At 51.4% G+C, this 22,809-nt stretch overlaps 1 protein-coding gene across 1 annotated transcript in view; it reads left to right on the top strand.

Annotated features, from left to right (window-relative positions):
• The window catches only part of LRRC74A (leucine rich repeat containing 74A), a 127,122-nt gene that overhangs the window by 90,831 nt on the left and 13,482 nt on the right, over positions 1–22,809 (top strand). Inside the window, exon 15 of the mRNA XM_004371124.1 lies at positions 4,829–4,948. Coding sequence (XP_004371181.1) covers positions 4,829–4,948 — 120 coding nt within the window. The remainder of the gene's footprint in view (positions 1–4,828; positions 4,949–22,809) is intronic.

Raw genomic sequence — 22,809 nt, forward strand, 5'->3', positions numbered from 1 at the left:
TGCACGCGCGTGCACACGTTAGTATGCAAGTACCATGAAGGTGGCGGGAACAGCGAGCATGTTTGGGTGCTTCGTGTGCGCACACACCTCTGGGTGCACAAACACATGTGTGCAGGTGTCCAGGCCGGGTGAGCCACGGGAGTGTCTGTGTGTGTTTGCATGCCGTCTACAAACATGTTTTCACAGAGCTCTAGAGAAGCGATCAGTCATCTCCAAGGAATCTTAGCAACAGCCATCCCCAGAAAGGTTGCTGCCAGCTGGAGCGGGGATGAGTCAGCAGAGGCAGCAGTGAGGGGAGCAGCGCTCCCGGCCAGGGCGGCCTCTCCCTTCTCCCTGGATGGCCTCCAGGCCCGGCCTGGCCGCCTTGCCTGGGTCACTGCTTTGGCTCCGGTGTCCGAGAACACATTCCTGGAACTGGCCAGCTCAGGCCGCCGCCGAAAGGGTTTTTCCCTCCCCCGCCCCCTCCCTCTTCTCCTGGCCCGCCCTATGCCTGCCCTTTCTTTCCCCTCTTCTTGCTGCAAAACCAAAACACCGAGTTCAAGAGCTGTGGCCAGATGGCAGGAGCTAGAGGCAGAAGGGTTGGGACACAGGAGCTGCCTGGGCCCAAGCAGGCCAGGGGACAAGGAAGCCTCATCAGGCAGCAGTCTTGCTGGGGAGTGCCGAGCTCTGTTACGGCAAGCTGGGGCCCCAGGAACAGCGGAGCAAGGCGAGGGCTCCCGGGGAAATGCACTGTGTCTCTGCCCCAGGAGCAGAGCCTGAGAGTGCTAGCACAAAAGCAAGACTCTGTTAGGATGGGGCTAGGAGATGACCAGAGGGCCAGAGAGGCTCAATTGTCATTAATCATGACTCTTCTCTGAGTGCCTAGTCATTTCGTCCTCAAGGTGACTTTCAGAGGTGGTAGAATTATCTCCTTTTACAGGTGGGTAGGTGTAGACAGGTAAAGAAGGGATTTGGCCCAAGATCATGCAGCTATTAGCAATGGAACCAGATAGAATTAGCCGACTCCACATGCCATGGAGTCGATTCTGACTCAGGGTGACCCCGTGTGTTTCAGAGTAGAACTGCGCTCCATAGGGTTTTCAATGTCTGTGGACTTTCAAAGGTAGATCACCAGGCCTTTCTTCCGAGGCACTTCTGGGTGGATCGAATTGGCAACATCTTGGTTAGTAGCACCATTTGTACCACCCAGGGACAGACTCCAGGGCTTTAACCAATGGGCCACAGTGCCTTTCTTCATCCGCACACTGTGTGCCAGGATCGCTGCACCTACAGAAAATTGAAAAATAAAAACAAAAGAGGCTATCCCTCTCCCTGCTCACAGCAACCAGATCTGGGTGAAGAGCCATCTGCAATCTCAGCACTGGCAGAGGCTGTGGCAGCAGGGGCAGGAGCAGCCTCGCCCAGCCTGAATCCCTGGCCTCTTCACTGGAGGCAGGAAATGAATAAATGCTAAATGAGTTTGAAAATGCCAGGAGGCAGTGTTTATCCCCCGTCCCTCCTCCCACCCCTGGCAAGGACCGTGTATAGTTACAGTTTAATCTTGGAAATGCCAGACAGCTGTTCCCCGTTGCTAAGAGACTGGCCCACATTATGCAGATGTCAGGGACCTCGAATGTCTGCCGGAAATTACAGATCATGTTGGAAGAGCAGAGGGGCCTTCTCTAGGGCTGGGGAGCACAGCAGGAGACCCTCCTGGGGGGACGGCAGAAATTCGGGACCCACCCATTCCCAGGCCTCCTCCTCTGAGGCTCCAGAGCCTTCCCACCCCTTGCCCACCTGCCCCAACCCTGGCTCTCTCCTTGCTGCAGCCTTCACCCCGCATCCGGCCCTTCATCCTTGGACGACTCTACCGCCACACATCTCCACCCCCACCCTCCAGTTTTCCTTCTGGAACGTCTTTCTTCAGTGCAGTCTCCCTCTGTCTGTCTCCCCATCTCTCCTGCTGTTGGGCTGCTGCTGAGCTGGCTAGGACTGAGCTGTGAAGAGGCGCAGAACCCACCCTAGGAGAATGGGATTCTGTTGGGCGAGCCTTCCGCATATGCGGCTTGAAATGGACACATGCATACACACACACACACACACACACACACACACACACACACACACACACACACACACGCTGCCCCCTCCCCCACAGGCCATCGCCATGGCAACCGAAGGCTGCCAGAGCTGCTGCATCACTGGTCCCCAGGGAAAGGGGGCCGCCATCTGCGTGGGGGGCGGGGGAGGAGGAGAGGGAAGCCCTTTTCCAAACTGGTACTCACTGTGAACCCTGATCAGATGTGACAGGGAATTCACCAGGGCCCTGGGGCAGGAGGGGTGAAGGCGCAGCTCCTGCAGGCTGGAGAGGGCCACGGGGAGGCTGCAGGGGTGCCGGGGGAGCAGTGGCATTGCAGCAGCCTCAGCATGACTCCCGACATTGTGGGGTGGGGCCCGGGAGCAGAGTGGGTGCTGTGTGCCTGCTGCTTCCCGGAGAGCCACTAGGTGCCTTGAGGGCGGAAACTTTAGCTCCCAGTCCATGCATCCAGGTGGTGGCCCCTCCCTGCTGCCAGCTGTGTGACCTTGGCCTTCCTCCAGTTGAGGAGCACCGGCCGTAAAATAAAGCCAGGTGTACTTTATGTGTCCTGGAGGATGGCTGTGAAGAGAAGAATCGTGGCGGGGGGGGGGGCGGTGTGCGCTTAAACATATATGAAAATCCTATGGGGAAAGGTTCTCGGAGGCCCCATGAACACTGTGGTTGTTAGGTGCCTTGAAATAGTTTCCTACTCAGGGCAACTGAGTGTGTTACAAAGTAGAACTGTTCCATAGAGGTTTTTGGCTGTAATCTTAATGGAAGCAGATTGCCAGGCCTTTTCTTCTGCCGCACCGCTGGGTGGGTTTGAAACGCCAACTTTTCAGTTAGCAAAACAAAAAACAAATCGTTGCCGTCAAGTCAGTTCTGACTCATAGTGACCCTACAGGACAGAGTAGAACTGCCCTATAGGGTTTCCAAGGCTGTAATCTTTATGGAAGTAGACTGCCACATCTTCCTCCCGTGGAGCTGCTGGTGGATTCCAACTTTTGACATTACGGTATTATCAACCCTCTGGCCTTCCCAGGTGTCCCTGGGTGGCACAAACGGCTTGTGCTTGGCTACCAACCAAAAGGTTGGTGGTTCAAACCCACCCAGTGGCACCACAAAAGGAGACCTGGCGATTACAGGCATTGAAAATCCTATGGAGCACAGTTCTACTCTGAAACACGTGGGATCACCATGAGTCAGCATCTACTCTACTGGAATGGGTTTGGCTTAGGGTTTTTGTTTGTTTTGTCTTCAGTCCTGGGAGAAGAGGATGAGGCTGATGGGAGGAAGACACTATTACAGAGCTTTCCCTCCAGGTCATCAGATCTTCCTGTAAGTGGACACCACCCACCAAGAGGGTCACAAGATCCTGGGCCTGGGCCCTCTGGTCAGCTCCTCCTCCTTCCTCTTGGGTGGGGAAGCTGAGGCACACACTTCTGAGCTTCTCCGTGGCTGCCAGCCCCGTGCCCGCTGGCCTCATCCCCTGTCCTGGGTTCAAGCCCCAGGAGGGCCATGACCTCTGTCTCCCAAGAGAGATCGTGTAGTGCAGTGGTCATGGAATTAGACGACCATTTCTGCTCTTACTAGCTAGGCAAATACCAAAAACTCCTTAGCTCTCATTTCTCCTTTCGGAAAGTGGAAATAATAACAGTATAGACCACTTAGGTTGCTGTGAGAATTAAGTGAGATAAAGCACATAACAGGCTTAGTTCCTGCAAAGCTAGTAATAATTTTAGATCTTTTATAAGGTGGAGCTGGTTCCTGGGCTCCTTAGAAAGGCGTCAGGCTTCAACCGTGGGGGAATTCTTTCGGCTGCACACACCCCCATGCCATCACAGGGACTGGTTTCTTCCTCCTCAGAAGGCTCTAGAAGAGTTATCTCAGGTGATGTGCCTGGGAGAACTCCAGGGCAGACACAGCCACAAAGACCTGGGATGTGAGGCGGGGTTCAGTGGGGCCTCAGGGAAGACTTCCACCAGAACAGGGGTGGATGGTGGAGGAAGTTGCTCCCTACTCCACCCCTGTGGAAACTGCTGAGCCAAAAAGTGTCTATGGGCGGGGGCAGAAGCTCTGGAGGCTGAGTCACTGGCTAGCTCAGGCTCAGGTTCCTTCAGCCCTCTGAGGCCTTCACTTGGCGGGAGGGAGGTGGCAGCAGAGGCAGCTGCTCAGCCTGTCTTTGTTCCTTTCTCTCTTTCCCTCAGCCTCTCCCCATCTTTCATCATCCCTTCCCCCAGTGCTCTCTCTCACTTTCTCAGCTTCCTCCTCTTTCTGTCACTCTCCCACCAACCTCAGTTCCTCCCCCTTTCATCCTCCCTTCAAAGCTGGTTTCTTGCTTTCTCATCCTTTCTTCTTCCTCAGACCTCAGAATCACACTTAGCGTCTTCCCCTCCCACCTCCCTCCCCTTCTTCTGCCTCCTTCCCCTCCACCCTCTCCTCCTCAGACTCTCTCCCTCCCCACCTCCATGTCCTCCCTCCTGCTTCCTTCTCCCCCTGGTCCCCATCCTCTTCTCTGTCTCTCTCCCTCTGCACCTAAAAAAGACACTTCGAGTCCCCAAACAGACAAAAACAGGTCAAGGTTCCTCATCCTGCCTTCACTTGCTGCCTCTCCAGCCTGTGCCCCAGCCCCTAGCCTCAGTCTGGGAGGTCAGGGACAAGAAACCAAGTTCAGAGCTGAGCAGAAAATTGGAGTGGGTTGGGAGAGCTGGAGTCCAGCCAATCTCCACCAGGACCTGGAACTCTCTCCCTACCTGGCAATTCCTATGCCAGGTCACCTGTTTCCTGCAAAAGCCCCAGCTGGCTCCCAGCTTCCTGCTGCCGGTGAACCAGTCCCTGCCCTCCCTGGGTCTGTTTGCCACCTTCCTCTCTGCCCCTGGTGCAGGGATCATGGTGAGAAGAAGGCCAGAAAGCAATAAAGGTCATAATGACCGCTTTGGAATGGAGGGAAAACAACTGGGGGAGGGACTGTACTGTATGGGGTGCACACTGTGGTGGAAACAGCACGGCTTTGAAACCCAGCAGGCTGAGTATGAATCCTGGCCCTGCTTTTTATGAGCCAGTGGTCTTGGGCAAGACCCTCCCTGCACCTCAGTGTTCACCTCTGTAAAATGGGGATAATTAAGAGCACCTTCCTTCTGGGACTGTTGTGAGTTTGCAATGAGAAAACGCATGGGAAGCACTTGGCCCACGGTTGTTGTTAGGTGCCATCAAGAGTCGAAAATCGACTCATAGTGACCCCATGTACCAGAGTAGAACCGCCCCATAGGGTTTTCTAGGCTGTAATCTTTACGGGAGCCAGGTGGCTGCTTTGAAACTTCAGTTCCTCCCTCCTTGGAAAAAGGAAGGCTTCGAGGAGGAGATGGGGCTTGTTCTGGGAGTTGAAGGATGGGTAATAATCATAATCATGCTTCTGTTTTTGTTGACAGCAGGTGCTATGCTAAGCAGTTTGAATGCACTGTGTCATGTAACCCCCAGCCCCTGGGAGGCAGTTATTTTCTTATCCCTCCTTCATGGAAGAGGCAGCTGAGGCTCAGAAAGGCTACGTAATTTGCCCCAAGTCACACAGCAAAGTGGAGACGCAAAAGTCTTAACTTGGGATAGGGAGGGCAGAATGGGGGGTTGGGTCTGGAGATGTACACAGTGACAGTGAGAGCAATTGCAGCACCTAAGGCAGGCATGAGCAGGGACATTGAAGGATGGGGTGTGGCCTTGGGGAAATCCTCCTTGAGGCCATTGCAAACCCATCTCTCACCCTCCGATCAGACTCAGGACTTTACTATTTCCTAGGTCAGCCCTCAGACTTGACCCGCCCACCGGGCTTCCTGCCGCTGAACCCCTGTGGAGAGGAGAGGAGGGGTGGGGTCCAGGTTCCACTGGACCACGTCCCTGACGCTCCCTCTCCACACACACACCCTGATAGCTAGTGACTGGGGTTTGGCCCCGCCCCTTGTATGACAGGGTAATCTGTTTTTTGCCATCCTGCATTGTGTAACAGGGATAATCCTTCCTCTGGAGGGCCAGGCAGGGCCCGTAGGGTATTGCCTGAGATTACAAACAAGGCTGGGGAAAGAGGAGCACGGCGGGACCGTGGCAGGCAGGTATCTTGTGGGAAAAAAGGGTAGTAAGGCCTAAAACAGGAGGTTTCTGGAGGGAAGAGGTGAGCTAGGAGGACTTGAACCAAACAGTGGTAGTCACCCCACCTATTGTATCCCAGTCGCAGCCCCCAGCCATCTCAGATTACACCCAATATTGCTTTCAGATAGCACTCCACGGTTTCCATGGCAACTCACCCACGTGGTCGCTGCCTTAGAGGCTGAGGTGGGTGGGTGGAAGGCAGTGAAGGACAGCTGACTAGAGACACCAAGTGCTCCTGGAAGGTGGGGGGACTGTCGCTCCTGCCCCGCCACCCCCACAGTTCTGGTGGAGTCCCACCTTCCCAACCCATGTCATGCCTCCTGCCCTTCACTCTCACCTCCAAGGCTCCCAGGTGAGGGCACACAAAGCCTCAAGGGAAAGAGGAAATGGAGCTCCAGGACAAAGGGGCTACAAGATTACTTCCTGGAATATACCCTTCACCTGCGTCATTTGGTGCCACTGCCACGGGGACCTGGGGCAGGACTGCATCAGGCCTCAGGGCTCTTCAAAGAGAGGGCAAAGGAGACAGCCTTTGCTTGTGGCTCAGAGTTCCTTCCTTCCTTCCTTTGAAATGGGCTAGGCATCCCATTCTGGAGCCAGGGTTTGATTCTTGCTCAGCAGCGGTGAGCCATGTGGCCTTGGGCATGTGACCTTGAGCAAGGAGCTTCACCTCTCTGAGACTGTGTCCTCACTGTGTGGGGGACAGGCACATCTGCCTTTGTGGGTTGTCGAGAGGAACAAATGAGAGAACGTGTGAGAAAGATAAAACAGATAACAGCAGAGATGCTTCTGTTGAAATGCGAGGTGCTCAGAACCCCACCCTGTGCCTTTCTTATCTGGTCAGGGGCCCAGCAGCTCAGAACCCTTGTATAAAAACCCAGATTTTTTGGGGGGGTCCCCTCACTTTCCTAGGAGCCCTGGTGGCACAATGGTTAAGTGCTTAGGTGCTAATGGAAAGGTCTGTGGTTCGAATGAACCCACCCAGCAGGAGAAAAGACCGGGTGATCTGCTTCCATAAAGTTTTCAGCCTAGAAAACCCTACGGGGCAGTTCTCCTCCATCATATAGGGTCACTATGAGCTGAAATCTACTTGACGGCACACGGCAGTAACAACTCACCTTCCTGTGCTGGCCGTGTCTTGACTGCTTTTCCCTGGATTTGACCCCTCCCAAGTATCTAGTCTAGAGCCAGTGCCCCATGAAGGTTCCTTGCCGTCCCACCCCCGCCATGCTGAGATTCTAGGCCAGTGTGGCATTCCCTGGAGAAGGCTGCCCAGTTCTCTCGGGATCTTTCCCACTCTTTTCCCCTTCCCTGTCTTTCGACAGGAGTCCCGGGGTGGTGCAAAGGGTTAATATGCTTGGCTGCTAACTGAAAGGTTGGAGGTTCAAATCTACCCAGAGGTGCCTCTGAAGAAAGGCCTGGTGATCTACTTCTGAAAAATCAGCCATTGAAAACCTTATGAAGTACAGTTCTGCTCTGACACACATGGGGTCACCATGAGTCAGAGTCAACTGGACAACAACTGGTTTTGTTCTTTAAAGTGGGAAGCTCCTTTGTGGTCCTGGCTGGCGATTTCTCTCCCACCTTGCTGGGGACTTATCCGGGCTTGGACCCCAGGGACACAGCCAACATCCTGGTGGCGAAACTTAGCAGAGGTATGAGGTAAAGGGAGAGGAAGAGAGAGACTCCCTGCCACAGCTAAGGGGCTGAGACCTGGCTGCTGGCCTCTCATCTCTCCCAATCACAACACATTGACTCCTGAAGACCAAAATCCCCAGGCTGTGCTCAGCCACCCCACAAAGCCAGCATGTCCCCTCCCTTCTGCTTTGGGTTTCCTGAGGGGGTTCCTCCTGCCCCAGGACCCTGTGTGAGCGGCTGGCCTCCCTCCCTGGGCCTCCCTCCCTCATCTGTCACATGGGGGTCAACGAGATGATCTCCAACACCCCCTCCAGCTCTAAAACACTGACTCTGCAATTCTCTGCAGCAGTGTGCAGAAGCGGCTGTCCACTCGAGCACCGGCAGCCTCCTCCTCCACAGCCCAACCCCCTCCTCTCTTTTGTCACTTCACTAGGCAGTGCCCCTGAATCCCAGAGAGGGTGCCTTTCATTATTTTTTCTTTATTTTTATCAAAGGGTATTTTTTGTCAAAAACTGTGTTTCCCTCGAGACAGCGCAGCCTCTGAGCAGGCTACCCTTGTTGCCGTGGTGACAGCAGCTGGCTCACGTGTGTGGTTGCTATGGAAACGAGGCTGGTTTTCCTCCCTCCTTCTCCTCTCCTGTCACTTTCCCTTCTTAAGCTGCCTCTCCGCCCCCTACTTCTCCTTCACACCACTTGGGATGCAACAAAAGGGCAGGGACCGGCCCCAGGCTCCAAAGGAGCAAACTGGGTCCTTGCCCCTGGCTCGGCAGTTGCCATGTGGGTCGACACCTGTGACCGGACCTTTCTGTCAGTCCAGGGAAGTGCTTCTTCAAAGGCTCTTCTTTCCACACACCAGAATGTGGGTTTTCTGACACAAGGCCCAGAGGCACAGACAGCCCTAAGCACTCTGTTAGGCCAGGGCCCAAGGGAATCCTGCCCCAGACAAAGGGTGGGTGCTGCCTTCTCCCCAACAGGGGCAACTTCCGCATAAAGCTGACCCCAGATGTTTGCCCCGACATCTTTGCGTTGTGGCCTAAGTCTGCTTTGCCAAAGCACAGATGCATAGAAGAAAAGGAAGGATTCTCGAGGAAGAAAATCAATGGCAACAGAGGTAGAGACGGAGAGGGAGCATGTGCAGAAAGCTGGAGCTTGTTTGTCTGTAGATGCTGTATAGATTATGTGTAATTTTTCCCACTGGCATGCAAGCACCTAAAGGGTAGAGACTCTGCCCGTCTTGTTGCTGATGAATCCTCAGTGCATGCCTGAGGAATGCATGAGGAGAGAGAGAGAAAATTATATGCACCAACATTTTAATATTGATTGTTTTCTCAGCGGTAGCTCTTACTATTCCTTTTTTGCCTCTTTTTTTTAGTGACCATGCATGAAATTGTTCACTATTGTTGCTGTTGGGTGCCGTCGAGTCGATTCCACCTCATGGTGATTCCATGTGACAGAGTAGAACTGCCCCATAAGCAGTGGCATCACTAGGGGTGATGTCACCCAGTGCGGTAACTCATGGTGTCACCCCCCCCCCCGGTGGATCTCCTCCCATACCAGGTCATACAGAATCCTTAGTAATGTTTTTTTATTAATGTTACTCATAAATTGTAATTCCTGTATATCACTTCTTCTTTTCCTTTAATTACCACCTCATTCTCAAAAAAGTTAGTGACATAAGTTCACAAATACTGATTACCACAATATTGTAGCTAAAACACCAGAAAATTTGACAAAATCAGTGACTCTAAAAACACCAGCAGCAACAAGAGTAACAGTGTATGCAGACGAAACCACGTGATTTGAAGCATCATTGTAATTGGGTAATAATGACAGCTCTGACTGGAGCGCATTAGAAGGTTCAAAAAGTAAATCAGTGGAGAGTTTTAGCCTTGTAGGTATATTGAAACATGTAAGCCGGGCTTACGAAAAATGTTCTTGTTGTTATGAATATCTACGGGGATATTTTTACAGATAGTCATTTTGGTGTCACCCCCTCTGACAGTGTCATCCCGTGTGGTCCGTACCCCAGCACCCCTCCAGTGATGCCGCTGCCCATAGGGTTTTCTCGGCTATACTCTTTACGGAAGGAGATTGCCAGGCCTTCTCCAGCGGAGCAACTGGGTGAGTTCAAACCACGTACCTTTATGGTTAACAGCCCAGCACTTAACTGTTGTGCCAGCCGCGCTATTTATTAAATGTATAAAAAGGGTAAACAGTATGTTTATTCATTTGATTTGGGGGAAGAAAAGGGAAGGGAACTTGGAAGAGGTCAGAGCGAAGCAAGCCATAGGCTTTTCTCCCTTGATACTGGAGCAGCTGGCATGGCGATCTGATGAGACCTCTAATGTCACACACTGGGGCCCAGAGAGGTGAAGTGGCTTTCCAAGTGTCACACAGACAGTCGTAGTGATTGGAACCCATCGAGTGAAAGAGCCACCAGAGATCTTAAGTCAGAAGAGCAGGAGGGAAAGGCCACTGGCCCAGGTAAGGGCCAAGAGTGAGACCATGGCATTGGCTGTATATCAAGGTGACAGTGATGGTGACAGTGGCCGAAAAACACATACCAATGCCCAGGTAGGCCTCTTCCAACCTCAGCCCAGTTCCCCCCTGAACGTGGGCATTGGCATCCCCTCCTACACCCACACCCACACCCTGTCTCCCAGACCCTAAATTGGTGGTATGACTCAATGGGGAGAAAACACAGCAGCCCCAGGAAATGTCTGCAAGCTGCATTTGGGCTGACAGTGCCAAGGACAGTCAAGTTCCAGCTCCCTGCCCCACTGGAGGCAGGGCAGGCAGAAGAGATGCTCAAGGTCAAAGAAAACATCACGCGGATTCATCTCCTCAGCAAGGACAGACTTCTCTGCTTCCTTCTCCCAACCTGCAGCCAACACACAGGGAGCAGACTGCAGGGACCTCAGGAAACCGAACTGCTTGGGAGGAATTAGCATCGTGGATTGTCCAGTGAAGGGGCCTGAGAGAGCATCCTGATGATACCACCTATCCCCATTTGATGGATAGACAGACGACAGGGGAGGCTCATCTCCAGAGACCAGATCTTGCCAGCTGTAAAGGCATAGAGATGGATAAGGAGGAGACAAAGAGGAGAGGGGCAGGAGGGAGAAAGGAGGAGAAAAGAGGGAGACTATGCTCCCCACGCTCCCCATGGCGTTGCTGTTATCTGTCTCTGTCCAGCTTCCCCACTGGGCAGAGGGGCTGCCTTGCTCCTTGAGGAGCAATGGAACCACCATGCGTAGACAGGAATGGGCTAGAGGCAGGGACGATGGGAGGCCAAAGACAGGTAGGTGGGCATGAGATGGAGGGAGGGTTAGGGACCGACTGGGGATTGGGGAAGGGGTGGGGGTCAGGAGATTTGGTAACAGGGTCTTGTATTCAGTGCTTGGTAATAAAAATAAAGCTTAAAAACCTTCACACCAAGAAAACCACCACATCACAAGGTTCTGATATGTCCATGATGGCCCAGCCTAAACAGAGGCTCAGAGATGCTCAATTTCTACTGCCTCCTCACCAAAGCAGAGCGAGAGTAGCTTTGGGATAGCATTGGCTTCTCTTCACTATGGTGGAGTGGAACTAAGGGTCAGAAGGCCTGGCAAATCTTAACTGGGTTGTGTCCACTATAAAGTCTCAGAAGAATCTCCTCTATAACTCCCTGATGAGAGAGGCGCCTCCAGCCTCTGCTTGAATACCTCCAGTGACAGAGATATCACCACCTTACAAGTATCTCATCTCCCCAATCTTGAGTTTCAAGTCCCTCTTGCTAGTATTTGTGCTATCCTTTACACTATATATTTGTATATATATGCTCCTCATTCCATTATCTTTACAGAGAAGATCAATGACAAACAAACCAGTTGCTGTTGAGTTGATTCTGACTCATGCTGACTCCATGTGTGTCAGAGTAGAACTGTGCTCCATAAGGTTTTCAATGGCTGGTTTTTCAGAAGTAGATTGCCAGGCATTTCTTTAGAGGCACCTCCGGATGGACTCCAACCTCCAATCTTTCAGTTAGCAACTTAGTGCATTAGCTGTTTGCACCACCCAGGGACTACCAATGACAAATAGCATCTAGGTATATCTGTTATCCATGAACGCTAAGTCAGCCCTCACTCACAAGCAGCTCTTCCTGGTTCTATTAAAACTGAAAAAAGAAACACACACACACACAAGTGGCACAGTTGAGGAAACTTCTTAGACATTGCTAAGCACAACATAGGATGAAGTTCCCAGGCTCGAAGGCAAAGGACCATAGACTCGGGGGACATTTACGTCAATAGGCACAACATAGTTCTTAAAGGCAATGTTCTACATCCTACTTTGGTGAGTAGTATCTGGGGTCTTAAAAGTTTGCAAGTGGCCATCTAAGATACAACTATTGGTCTCTTCTAGTCCAGAGCAAAGGAGAGAGAAAAAAACTAAAGACTTAAGGGAGCAATTAGTCCAAAGGACTAATGGTCCACATGAACCACAGCCTATACAACCCTGAGATCAGAAGAACTAGATGGTGCCCATACTGACTGCTCTGACTAGGATTGCAACAGAAGGTCCCGGAGAGAGTTGAAGAAAAATGTAGAACAAATGATCAAATTCACAAAAAAGATCAGACTTACTGGTCTGACAGAGACTGGAGGAATCCCTGAGACTATGGTCCCCAGACATCCTTTTAACTCAGACCTGCAGCCACTCCCAAAGTTCACCTTTCAGCCAAAGATTAGGCAGGCCTATAAAACAAACAATAATACACTGAGGAACGTGCTTCTTAGATCAATCAAGTATACGAGACCAAATGGGCAACACTTGCCCAGGAACAAAGATAAGAAGGTGGGAGGGGACAGGAAAACTGGACGAAAGGACACAGAAAGGAAACCATGGTGGCACAGTGGTTAAGAGCTACAGCTGCTAACCAAAAGGTTGGTAGTTTGAATCCGCCAGGCGCTCCTTGGAAACCCCATAGGGCATTTCTACTCTGTCCTATAGGGTCGCTATGAGTTGGAATCGACTCGATGGCAATGCGTTTTTTTGTTTTTTGTTTTGTTTTTTTTTTGGACACGGAAAACCCGGGATAGAAAGGAAAGGGGGAGAGTGCTGACACGTTGCAGGATTGCAGCCAATGCCATGAAACAATTTGTGTATATATTTTTGAAGGAGAAACTAATTTGCTCTGTAAACTTTCACCTAAATCACAATTAAAAAAAAACACCAACTACCTTCCTTCCCTTCCCCTACCCTCAAAAACTGTTTTTTTCTTGGCCCTGTCTGCCAGCCTCCTCTCTGTGGGGGATCCGACATGCCCAGTTCTGTTCTAGCTGTTGCGGTGTCTCCTTTATTCTTGCCCTTGTCAGTGCGCCCTTGCTGCAGCTTTGAATGTGTCCTTCTCAGGTCTGAGCTCATCTGCCCACTTGGCGATGATCCACTCGTCTCTCCAGGCTCCTCCCCTTCTCTTTCTCACGGAGACCTTTTGTGATTACACCACCAGAATTTCATTTTCCAGAGCCTCCCAGGCCAGCTGAACGCTTCCTTTCAGGCTCACCTGTAGGACTGGGCCTGCCTTTTCCCTCAGTGCTTTGAATGTCACTGCCCAAGTTAGGTACGCCACCGTCCTCCTCTCTGAGTCTCGGGTTTTTGAAGTGAGAGAGGGATACCCGTTCCCTCACCTTCACCTCTGATTTCTCTCTCTCCCTTATCCCCACCACCCCAAGGAGCTTTCCCGGTCCTGCTTGATATCCTGCCATCCTGACAGCCAGGGCCTTTCCGTTTAATGCAGACTTTGGGGCCAGACTGAATCCTGGCTTCTCTGCTGAGTTAGCGGAACTTCAGAGTGTTACTGCCTGTCATGGGTTGAATCGTGTCTGCTAAAAGATACCTTGAAGGTCCAACCCCCGGTATCTGTGAATGTGACCTAGTCTGGAAATAGTGTCTTTGAAGATGTTATTAGTTAAGTCAACATGAGGTCATACGGGCGAAGAAAAAAATCTAGACCCGCTGCGGTGGAGTCGATCCCGACTCCTAGTGACCCTATAGGACAGAGTAGAACTGTCCCACAAGGTTTACAAGGCTGTAATCTTTAAGGAAGCAGACTGCCACTTCTATCCCCTGCAGAGGAGCTGGTGAATTCGAACCACTGAACTTTCAGTTAGCAGCCAAGTCCTTTAAACACTGTGCCACTAGAGCTCCTTTAACTGGAGTAGAACCAAAAACCAAACCCACTGCCGTCAAGCCAATTCTGACTCATAGAGACCCTATAGGATAGAATAGAATTGCCCCCTAGGGTTTCCAAGGAGCTGCTGGTGCAGATGAACTCTTAACTATTACACCCTCAGGGCTCCTTTAACTGGAGTAGAGTGGGTCCTAATCCTAATCTTCTCCTTATAAGAAGAGAAGAGACACAGACTCAGAGGATGGCCACGTGAAGACTGAGGCAAACATTAGAGTCATTCTGTCACAAACTGAGGAACGTCTGGGCCTACCAGAAGCTGGAAGAGGCAAGGAAGGATCTTCCCCCAGAGACTTCAGAGGGAACATAGCCCAGCCACACCTTGATTGCAGACTACTAGACTCCGGAACTGTGAGAAAATAAATTCTGTTATTTTAAGCCAGCCACTTTGGGGTAATTTGCAGGCCTAGGAAACTAATACACTGCATCTCTCTGGGCCTCAGTTTCCTGATCTACAGAGTGGGGATAAAAGTAGTACCTACTTCATAGGATTGTTGTGTTAAGGAGCCCTTGTGGTGCAGTGGTTAAAGCGCTTGGCTGCTAACCAAAAGTTTGGCGTTTGAACCCACCGGCCACTCCATGAGAGGAAGATGTGGCAATCTGTTTCTGCAAAGATTACAGCCTGGCCTTTTGTGCTATCTTCAAAACTCAATCTTTAAACATGACACATTGAAGATTTCATAAAGGTGCTCAATTCTACTTGGCTGGATCTACTTTAAAAGGTGGGAGATGAGAGCAACCAAATCAAGTTGTGGTTTCAAAATGTGGTTAAGACCACAAAGTTGTCATCATATTTAACCTCTCTTCTTGGAACACCTAGGCAGCATCCATGCCCAGATCATTTCCAGCTTCTCCTTCACGAACATGCAGCAATTCAACAAGTATGGTTATGTGCCTGGCACAGAAAGAACAAAAAATGTCTACCCTAGTGTGGGAAGACAATAACAGTAAACTTGTTAAATAAGTAAACTAACCCAAAACCAAACCCACGCTGTTGAGTTGATTCCAACTCATAGCGACACGGTAGGACAGAGTAGAACTGCCCCATAGGGTTTCCAAGGCTGTAATCTTTATGGAAGCAGACTGCCACATCTTTCTCCCATGGAGCAGCTGGTGGGTTTGAGCAGCTGACTTTTTGGTTAGCAGCTGATCGCTTGACCACTGTGCCACGAGGGCTCCTCAAGTAAACTAAAGAAGGTGCTAAGTTCTATAGAAAAAAAAAGCTATAGTTAGGAGATCAGGTGTGTGGGGAGAGAGGGAGGAAAAGGGTTGCAATTTTAAATACAGTGTCTAGGTGGGCCTTATTGAGAAGGTGATAGTTCAAGGAAGTTGATGACTTTCTATCACAAGTCGGGGGCCCTGGTGGTACAGTGGTTAAGAGCTTGGCTAGTAACCAAAGTGTCGGGAGTTCTAATCCACCAGCCATGCCTTGGAAACCCTATGAGGCACTTCTACTCTGTCCAATAGGGTCGCTATGAGTTGGAATTGACTCGCCGGCAATGGGTTTAGTTTGGTTTGGTATCACAAGTAGAGCTGATAAAAATATGCGTATGGGCATGTAAGCTTGTGTGTATTTGAATATACGGACTCTAAGCATGTGTGATGGGGAGGGAACAGGGAAACATATCATTTCTGTGATACTGACCAATCTTTGAGCCCTCCAACATGGTTCTTCTTCCTGAGTCCTGGTTTTCCTATGTATTTATTTTCTATGTTGATTTTAAAATGAAAAATACTATTTTCACACTGGCAAAAAAAAAAAAGATAACAGCCTTGGAAACCCCATGGGGAGTTCTACTCTGTCCTACAGGGTCACTATGAGTCGGAATCGACGGCAACAGTGGGTTTGGTTTTGGTTTTTTGGTGTGATGATTAGTGAGTTACTCTCTGTAAAGAGCAGAGAACTATGCCTGGCACGTGGTAACTGAGGCCATAGAAGTGTGGCCCTTAGTAGCTTCCCGGCAAACCTGCATTATTTCCAGCGTGGATTAATGCAAAGGTTTTCTAACTACCTGCTTTCCAGCTCCAGTCTCCTTGTCAGCCCAATCTGTCCTCAAAACAAATCTTACCATGTCTTTCCATGTCATCTAAATGAGTTCCAGTATATTCAAAACAAGGCCCAAAATTTGCGGCTTAGCACACAGGGCTTTTGGCAAGCCAGCCCTTACCTGCTTGTGGTGCCTTGTCTCACTTCTTGCCATTCTGAGCATGTAGGTGCACACACATGCACACGTGTGCACACACATCGTTCTCAAGCCACACTGAGCTAACCCCGCTCTCAGGAAGCACCAGGCTCTCTCCTGTCTCTGGGCCTTTCCACAGCTGCTCCTCTCCCTAGAATTCTCCTACCCGCCTCTCCCTGCCATGTCTCCTACTTCTCCCTTAAGATAGTTTCAGCTGGGTACCACCACCTCCAGGAGGGCTTCCTGGACACTGACTCCTACAACCTTCTAGCCTGGGTTAAGGGTCCTGTGGCACCCACCCTACTGCCCTGTCCTATGTCTGCCCCATCATTGCCATGAGCTACTCTGGGACCAGGACAGTGTTCTCTCTGCATCTTCAGAAAATTCCCTGGAGCCTTGTAGATGGGTAAACGAATGAAGCTTGCATGGATGAATGAGATTGTAGTGGGTGAATGAGATTCAATGATTCACATTCTTCTCTTTCCCATGTGGCCTAACGCCTACCTGTTTTCACCAGGTCATTGGGACCCTCTGTCTCTCGCCAGCCCCAGAGCCTCCTCCTCTCTGATTCCCCGTTCCGAAGCCTTTCCCTATGTTCGAAGCCTTTTCAGGCTTCTCTGCCCCTAACCCTCCAATGTCAGCTGAACGTGTTTCCTTTCTCCCTCACTTGGCTGCTCACAGGCTGTCTGCCCCCCTCTCCAGGCTATCTGCTTCTGTAATTGGATTATTTGCCTGCTTATGCTGTCTGGGGACACATGTGTGGGAAACCTTCTCCATGGGGCGGTTGTGCTGAGTTGGGTGACAGTGGAAGAGGCCTGGGAGCCCCTCGGGGCTGGGAGGCAGCAGAGAGAGGTAAACACTACCCCGGGTGGGAATGTTGTCCACCGGCAGCCCCACCACCTCGGGGCATCCCCTCGTGCTTGCCTGGGGCCCCGAGCCCCTCAGGGCTTGTTGCTGGCAGAGGGGAAGGTGGTGGGAGGAGGAAGACTCTCTCCTGGGGTGTTGCCCATGCGAAAGTCTCCTTCTGGGGCAGCAAGCAGAGAGAGAAGAAAGCCTTCTGGATGCTCTGGCTTCAGAGGTCAAGGAGCAAAGGCAGCAGAGAGGGCCTCCTGGCCATAGCCCAGGGCCCGGCTAGAAGCTCTGTAATAGAGCCTTGCCCAGCCCCTTCTTCCTGCAGGCTGCGGGAGGCAGGGCCAGGAGTGGCACCAAAGACCTGTATGCCTGTGGCCCATCTCAGCAGCAAGGCCCAGCCTGGGTAAGGGTCTTCTCGAACTCCAGACCCAGATTTCCAGCTGCCAGCTGATTGTCTCACAGGAATTTCAAACTCAGCATCTTCGCCTCTATCCCAGCTTCAAAGCTTGTTTTCTGGATTGGAGGCACTGCCATCCCCCAGCATCCCATTATCTAAAACAGAAGCCATAAATCTCCTGTGATGCCTCTCTACCCTCCTGCCCACTCCCATTTAATCAGCCACCAAGAGTAGTCATTTCTACCTCCTGAACACCTCTCCACCCTCTGCTCTGGCCCAGGCCTCTGCCACCACCAGCCTCTTGCACCCAGATTATTCTGATGGCCCCTTAACTAGCCTCTGCATCCTCTCTTTTCCCTCCAAATCTCAGCGTGGCCACCAGGTCTGCAAGCAGAGGCAAATACATCATACAGGATCAAATAAATAAATGCCATTCAATAAATAAATAAAGTGACATTATCAGTATTTCCGGATTTTCTGGTCACCCTGTAGTCTCCGCCTAGCAGCCCGAGTGAATTTGCTCACGCTCCAAATCTGATCTTGTCCCTCTCCTGTTAAAATCCTTCCATGGATTCCCATTGAACTCAGGAAAAAGTCCAGATGTACAGACTCTGAGGGTTTTTGTGACCAGGTGCTTGTTATGGATTGAATCATATCCCCTAAAAAGATAGGTTGACATCCTAACCCCTGCACTGGTGAACGGGACCTTGTTTGGGGAAATAAGAGTTTTTCTCTGCAGATGTTCTCAGTTAATGAGGTAGGTCCTAATTCCTTCTGAGTGGTGTCCAGGAAAGGGCAGAGCAGACGCAGAGTCACACACAGGAGGAAGACAGTATCTGAGGATCCATCTACAAACCGCAAAGTGAGGAAGGTCGGCAGCCGCTAGTAGATAGGAGAAAGGTATGGAGCAGTTCCTCTCTCAAAGCCCCCAGAAAGCATTCATATTGCCAAGACCCTGATTTGGACTTCTAGCCTCCAGAACTGTGACAAAATAACTTTCTGTAGTTTAAAGCTACCCATTTTGTGGTATTTTGTTACAGCAGCCTTGGGAAACTGAGATAGTGCCCTCTTGCCTCCTGAAGCAGGACAGCCCTGCGTGTGAGGAGAAATGGGTGCCTTTTTCCACACTCTACATCCCTCCTTCCAGGGTTTACTTTCTCCTTTTACTCCGAAGCAGCACCTCCCCACCCCCAGCATTCCCAATTCCCAAATTCCTAAGCTGCTGGTAGTGCCCCCCCCTTCCCCATGACGTCTCTGAGAGCTTCCTCAGTTTCCCCAGAAAGCTCATCTCCAAGACTTCCTTCCACCCTGGCTGCCCCGCCAGCACCTCTGTGAAGGTGCTGATGGGTGCGCGTTGCCTTCTAAGCCCTAACCAACTGGAAGGCCAGACCTGAGGCAAGGCCCAGGATTCTGCCCGTCTGTGTGCCCAGGACTGCTGCAGACGCCACCGAGAGGCAGGGGCTGGCACCTGGACCTTATGGAAAGACTCTGCCCAGAGCCCCAAGGGCAGCACAAGCTCTCCCTTCCCGCCCCAGCCCCCAGCCTCCCTCCGCTTTGTATTCAAGGCTTGTTCCCTTCTTTGATGAAACAGGAACCATTTTCTAGCTGCCCCTGCACCTCTCTGCATTATTCATGGGCTCCACTCTCCTTGCTGCCCATAGCCATGAGCTGATCTCACACTCCATTCAGAGGGTGAAAAAGTACAGGCCTGGTGAGAGTGTGCCTCGCCCTGCTCCTCCCACCCTCCCTTTTCTTCTCGGCCCTTTTCCTTTTCTTTTTGTAATAATTATTTTATTTTATTTTAGTTGTTGTTGAGAATATATATAGCAAAAACATACACCAGTTCAAGTTTTTACATGTACAGTTCAGTGACATTGATTACATTCTTCGAGTTGTGCAACCATTCCCACCCTCCTTTTCCTGTTGTTCCTCCCCCATTAACACAAACTCATTGCCCCTTAAATTTCTTAATCTTTTGCGTTGCTGTTGTCAGTTTTATCACATATAGATAGATCTTAAAAGAACACAATGCTTAAGGCAGGCATTCTTTACTAGTTAAGCTAAACTATTGTTTGGTTTTAAGAAGATTTCAGAGGATATTTTTAGTTTAAAGTTTAAAGATTATCTTAGGGCAATAGTTTTGGGGGTTCATCCAGCCTCCATGGCTCCAGAAAGTCTGGAATCTATGAGTATTTTAAATTCTGTTCTGCAGTTCTCCCCTTTTGATCAGGATTCTTCTATAGAATCTTTGATCAAAATGTTCAGTAACGGTAGCTGGGCACCATCCTGTTCTGGTCTCATGGCAAAGGAGACAGTTGTTCATGGAGGCAATTAGCCACACATTCCGTATCCTCCTCCTATTCCTGACTCTCCTTCTTCCTCTGTTGCTCCAGATGAACAGAGATCAATAGAGGCCTTGGATGGCCGCTTGCAACCTTTTAAGACCCAGGCACTATGCAATGAGCTAGGAGGTAGAACAGAAGCACTAAACACGTTATTAGTTGGCCCTTTTCCTAAATAAAGAGAGACAAGAAGAGGCTCCACGATGGCTTCATATGCCTCTTGGGGCCACTTGAGTCCTTGGGTTGATTACTGCTTCTCATTCAGACTCACTGTCCACTCTGTGGGCCTGGCTCCAGAGAGCCAAGAAATGAGCTTGGGAACAGCCCTCTCCACAGAATGAGCTCAGGTTTCTCCAGCCTCCCTCAGTCCTGCCCCATCTCCCAGCCCTGGGGTCTGCCTCATCAGCCTTTCAATTGAAGAAGTTCCCTTGGGAACCACTGGCCCTTGGCCCTCCTGTCTCCTGAGCCCACTCCTCTTGGCTGCCACCCCAGGGCTGGTGACAGGCACCTGGGACAGCTTGCAATGCTGGGCTGTGTTTGCCCTCTCCTTTAATCTTCCACCTGCAATCCATTCACATCTTCTCCCTTGGCCAGAAGGACCCTGGACTGGAACATCCACTACTTGGCTAGACGCTGAGCTTGCTTTCCTTTTACTCTTAAAGGACAGGAAGCACTTCCCAGGTGAAGCGCAGTCAGTCCCCACCCCATCCTATCTCCTCAACCCCTAACTGGGGTACAGGAGACACCAGGCAGGTGTAACACACACACCCCACCCCATGCTCCCCAGCTGCCTGCCTTGATGACCCCACACCACTTCTCTCGAGGATACACATACAGCAGGTCCAAAAGAGACCCAACCATGGTGGGTGGGGGCAGGGGATCAGTATTATTATTCCCATGAGCATTCACCTAATCATCACATTTACTCTTTAAACAACTCTTTGAGGTAGGGCTATTTATCCTGTCTTCATAAATAAAGAAACAGAGGCTCAGAGAATTTAACATGGCTAAGGTCACATAGCCAACAAATTAGCAGGGTACAGATTTCAACAGTCATCTCTCTGGCTCCAAAGACCCCTTTGAGACAACTGCTGGCAAGGGGAGTCTTTTCCGTAAGCATTCCCACCCCCCCACCCCAACCCTCCCTTGCCACCTTTCTGAGAGCTGGTGTGAAGGGCCTGGGATGCCATGCCCCCTGGTTGGGGATGCAGCCACTCTGCCTGCCCCTGAAGGACCCAAACGCTAATCAGAAGCGCTGGTATCCAGGCAACCAGCCTCCCTGGCTTCCGATAAGCAGAAACAGCTGGGAGCTGCTGAGGCTGAGAAGCTGGCAGCCAGCGGGGAGGGAGAAGAGGGAGCCAGCCAGCGTGTTATTTTGAGCCTGTTATTGTCACCCTCCCAGATCTCGGCTTCAGCTAGGGCCTTTCCCCCAAGCTTGACCTTGCCACTGCCACAGAGGAGGGGTCCCCGGGGGCTCCGCCCAGCCCTGAGCCCAGCACAGTTTGGGGGAGGGCAAACAGGTAACCCTCCCTCTTTCTATGAGCAGGAAGGGAAGCAACGGTGGTCACAGGCAGCCAAGGTGAAGGGGCGCTGGGGTCATTTAATAAGCGCATGTAGTCAAGGCTCAGCTCTCAGGGCCTCTAGGCCTCAGCGGGAGGTTTTCCTCCTCCACTGCGTCCAGTCAGTCTTGAGCACAGGTTTAGCTGTGCATCCCCATCCCATGACGGCAACGAGGTGCGACCAAATGGACTGTGACAGCAGCTAGACCTGGTCCCGTTCCAACTTGCTGAGTACGAGCTTGGCCTCTCTGAGCCTCAGTTTCCTCATCTGTAAAATGGAGATGATAATACTTAGGCCTGAGGTAGGAAATAAATGAGAGAAGGCCTACGAAATGCCCAGCCCAGTCTGGCCCTGCTGGGCTGAGACTTACGCTCTCCTCCCTTGCTCATGTCTGGGCCTGCCCCTGGCCCGGCCAGGGCACTCTCCACACACGTTGCTGTCCTCTTCCGGGCTATTTCTGTCTCCTGTTCTAAAGGTCACTGCCTTTCCCGGGATAAGGCAGCTGCTGCCCCCTTTCCACCTCCAAGTGGTGTCAGTCCCACGCCCAGGGGACAGCAGTTGCACCAGATGGCACCCCCTCCCTGCCTTCACCCAGGACCTGCCTGGGCACCCCTACCCCTACCTTCCACACACAGCTCTGCCCTGGCCTCTGTCTTTCTGGTTCTCCTCTTCTAAGCCCAGAGCACAGTAAGAGCACAAAAAGCACGTACTGACTCACTGACCGTGGCCAGTGGCCAGAATACGGTGCAGTTCCTTCAGCTCACAATTACCAGGCTCCCAGGGAGCGGCCTCGGCTTCTTTCCTGGAATTCCAGCTCCAGGCAATGCCAGGCCCCCCACGGGGGCTGATGGGCTTTTACTATAAGGAGGCTCATTGTTGAGTGCAGTGGAGTCGATTCTGACTCCTAGCGACCCCGTATGACACAGTAGAACTGCCCCATAGGGCTTCCTAGGCTATAATCTTTATGGGAGCAGATTGTTGGGTCTTTCTCTTGTGGAGCTGCTGGGTAGGTTTGAACCAGCAACCTTTTGGTTAGCAGCCGAGCACTTAACCATTGTGCCACCAGGACTCCTTATAAGGAAGCCCAAAGGGTAGAAAGAGACAGCATCCTCACTCTAGTCAGGAATTCATGGCAGGAAATATGAGCATTATACCCCCTTCCCCTTGGCTCTCCTACTCCCTCTCCAGCTGGGACCCCCTCTCCTCTGCTGGCTGTGAGGTCTGGGGTCTGTGATTGAGGGGCTTGCAGGAGGCATATATCTGGAAGGCCTTTTCCTCAGACAGCCCCCTTGGCCTTGCATCAAAGCTTCTCTCATCCCCAGCATTGGTACAGACCACCACCTTTGCACTGAGGGAGGGAGGGCGACGGGCCAGTGGGAGAAAGCTGGGGGATTAGATACAGGCCCAAGGGA

The sequence above is a fragment of the Trichechus manatus genome, unplaced genomic scaffold, assembly GCF_000243295.1.
Source record: "Trichechus manatus latirostris isolate Lorelei unplaced genomic scaffold, TriManLat1.0 scaffold00010, whole genome shotgun sequence".
Lineage (NCBI taxonomy): Eukaryota > Metazoa > Chordata > Mammalia > Sirenia > Trichechidae > Trichechus > Trichechus manatus.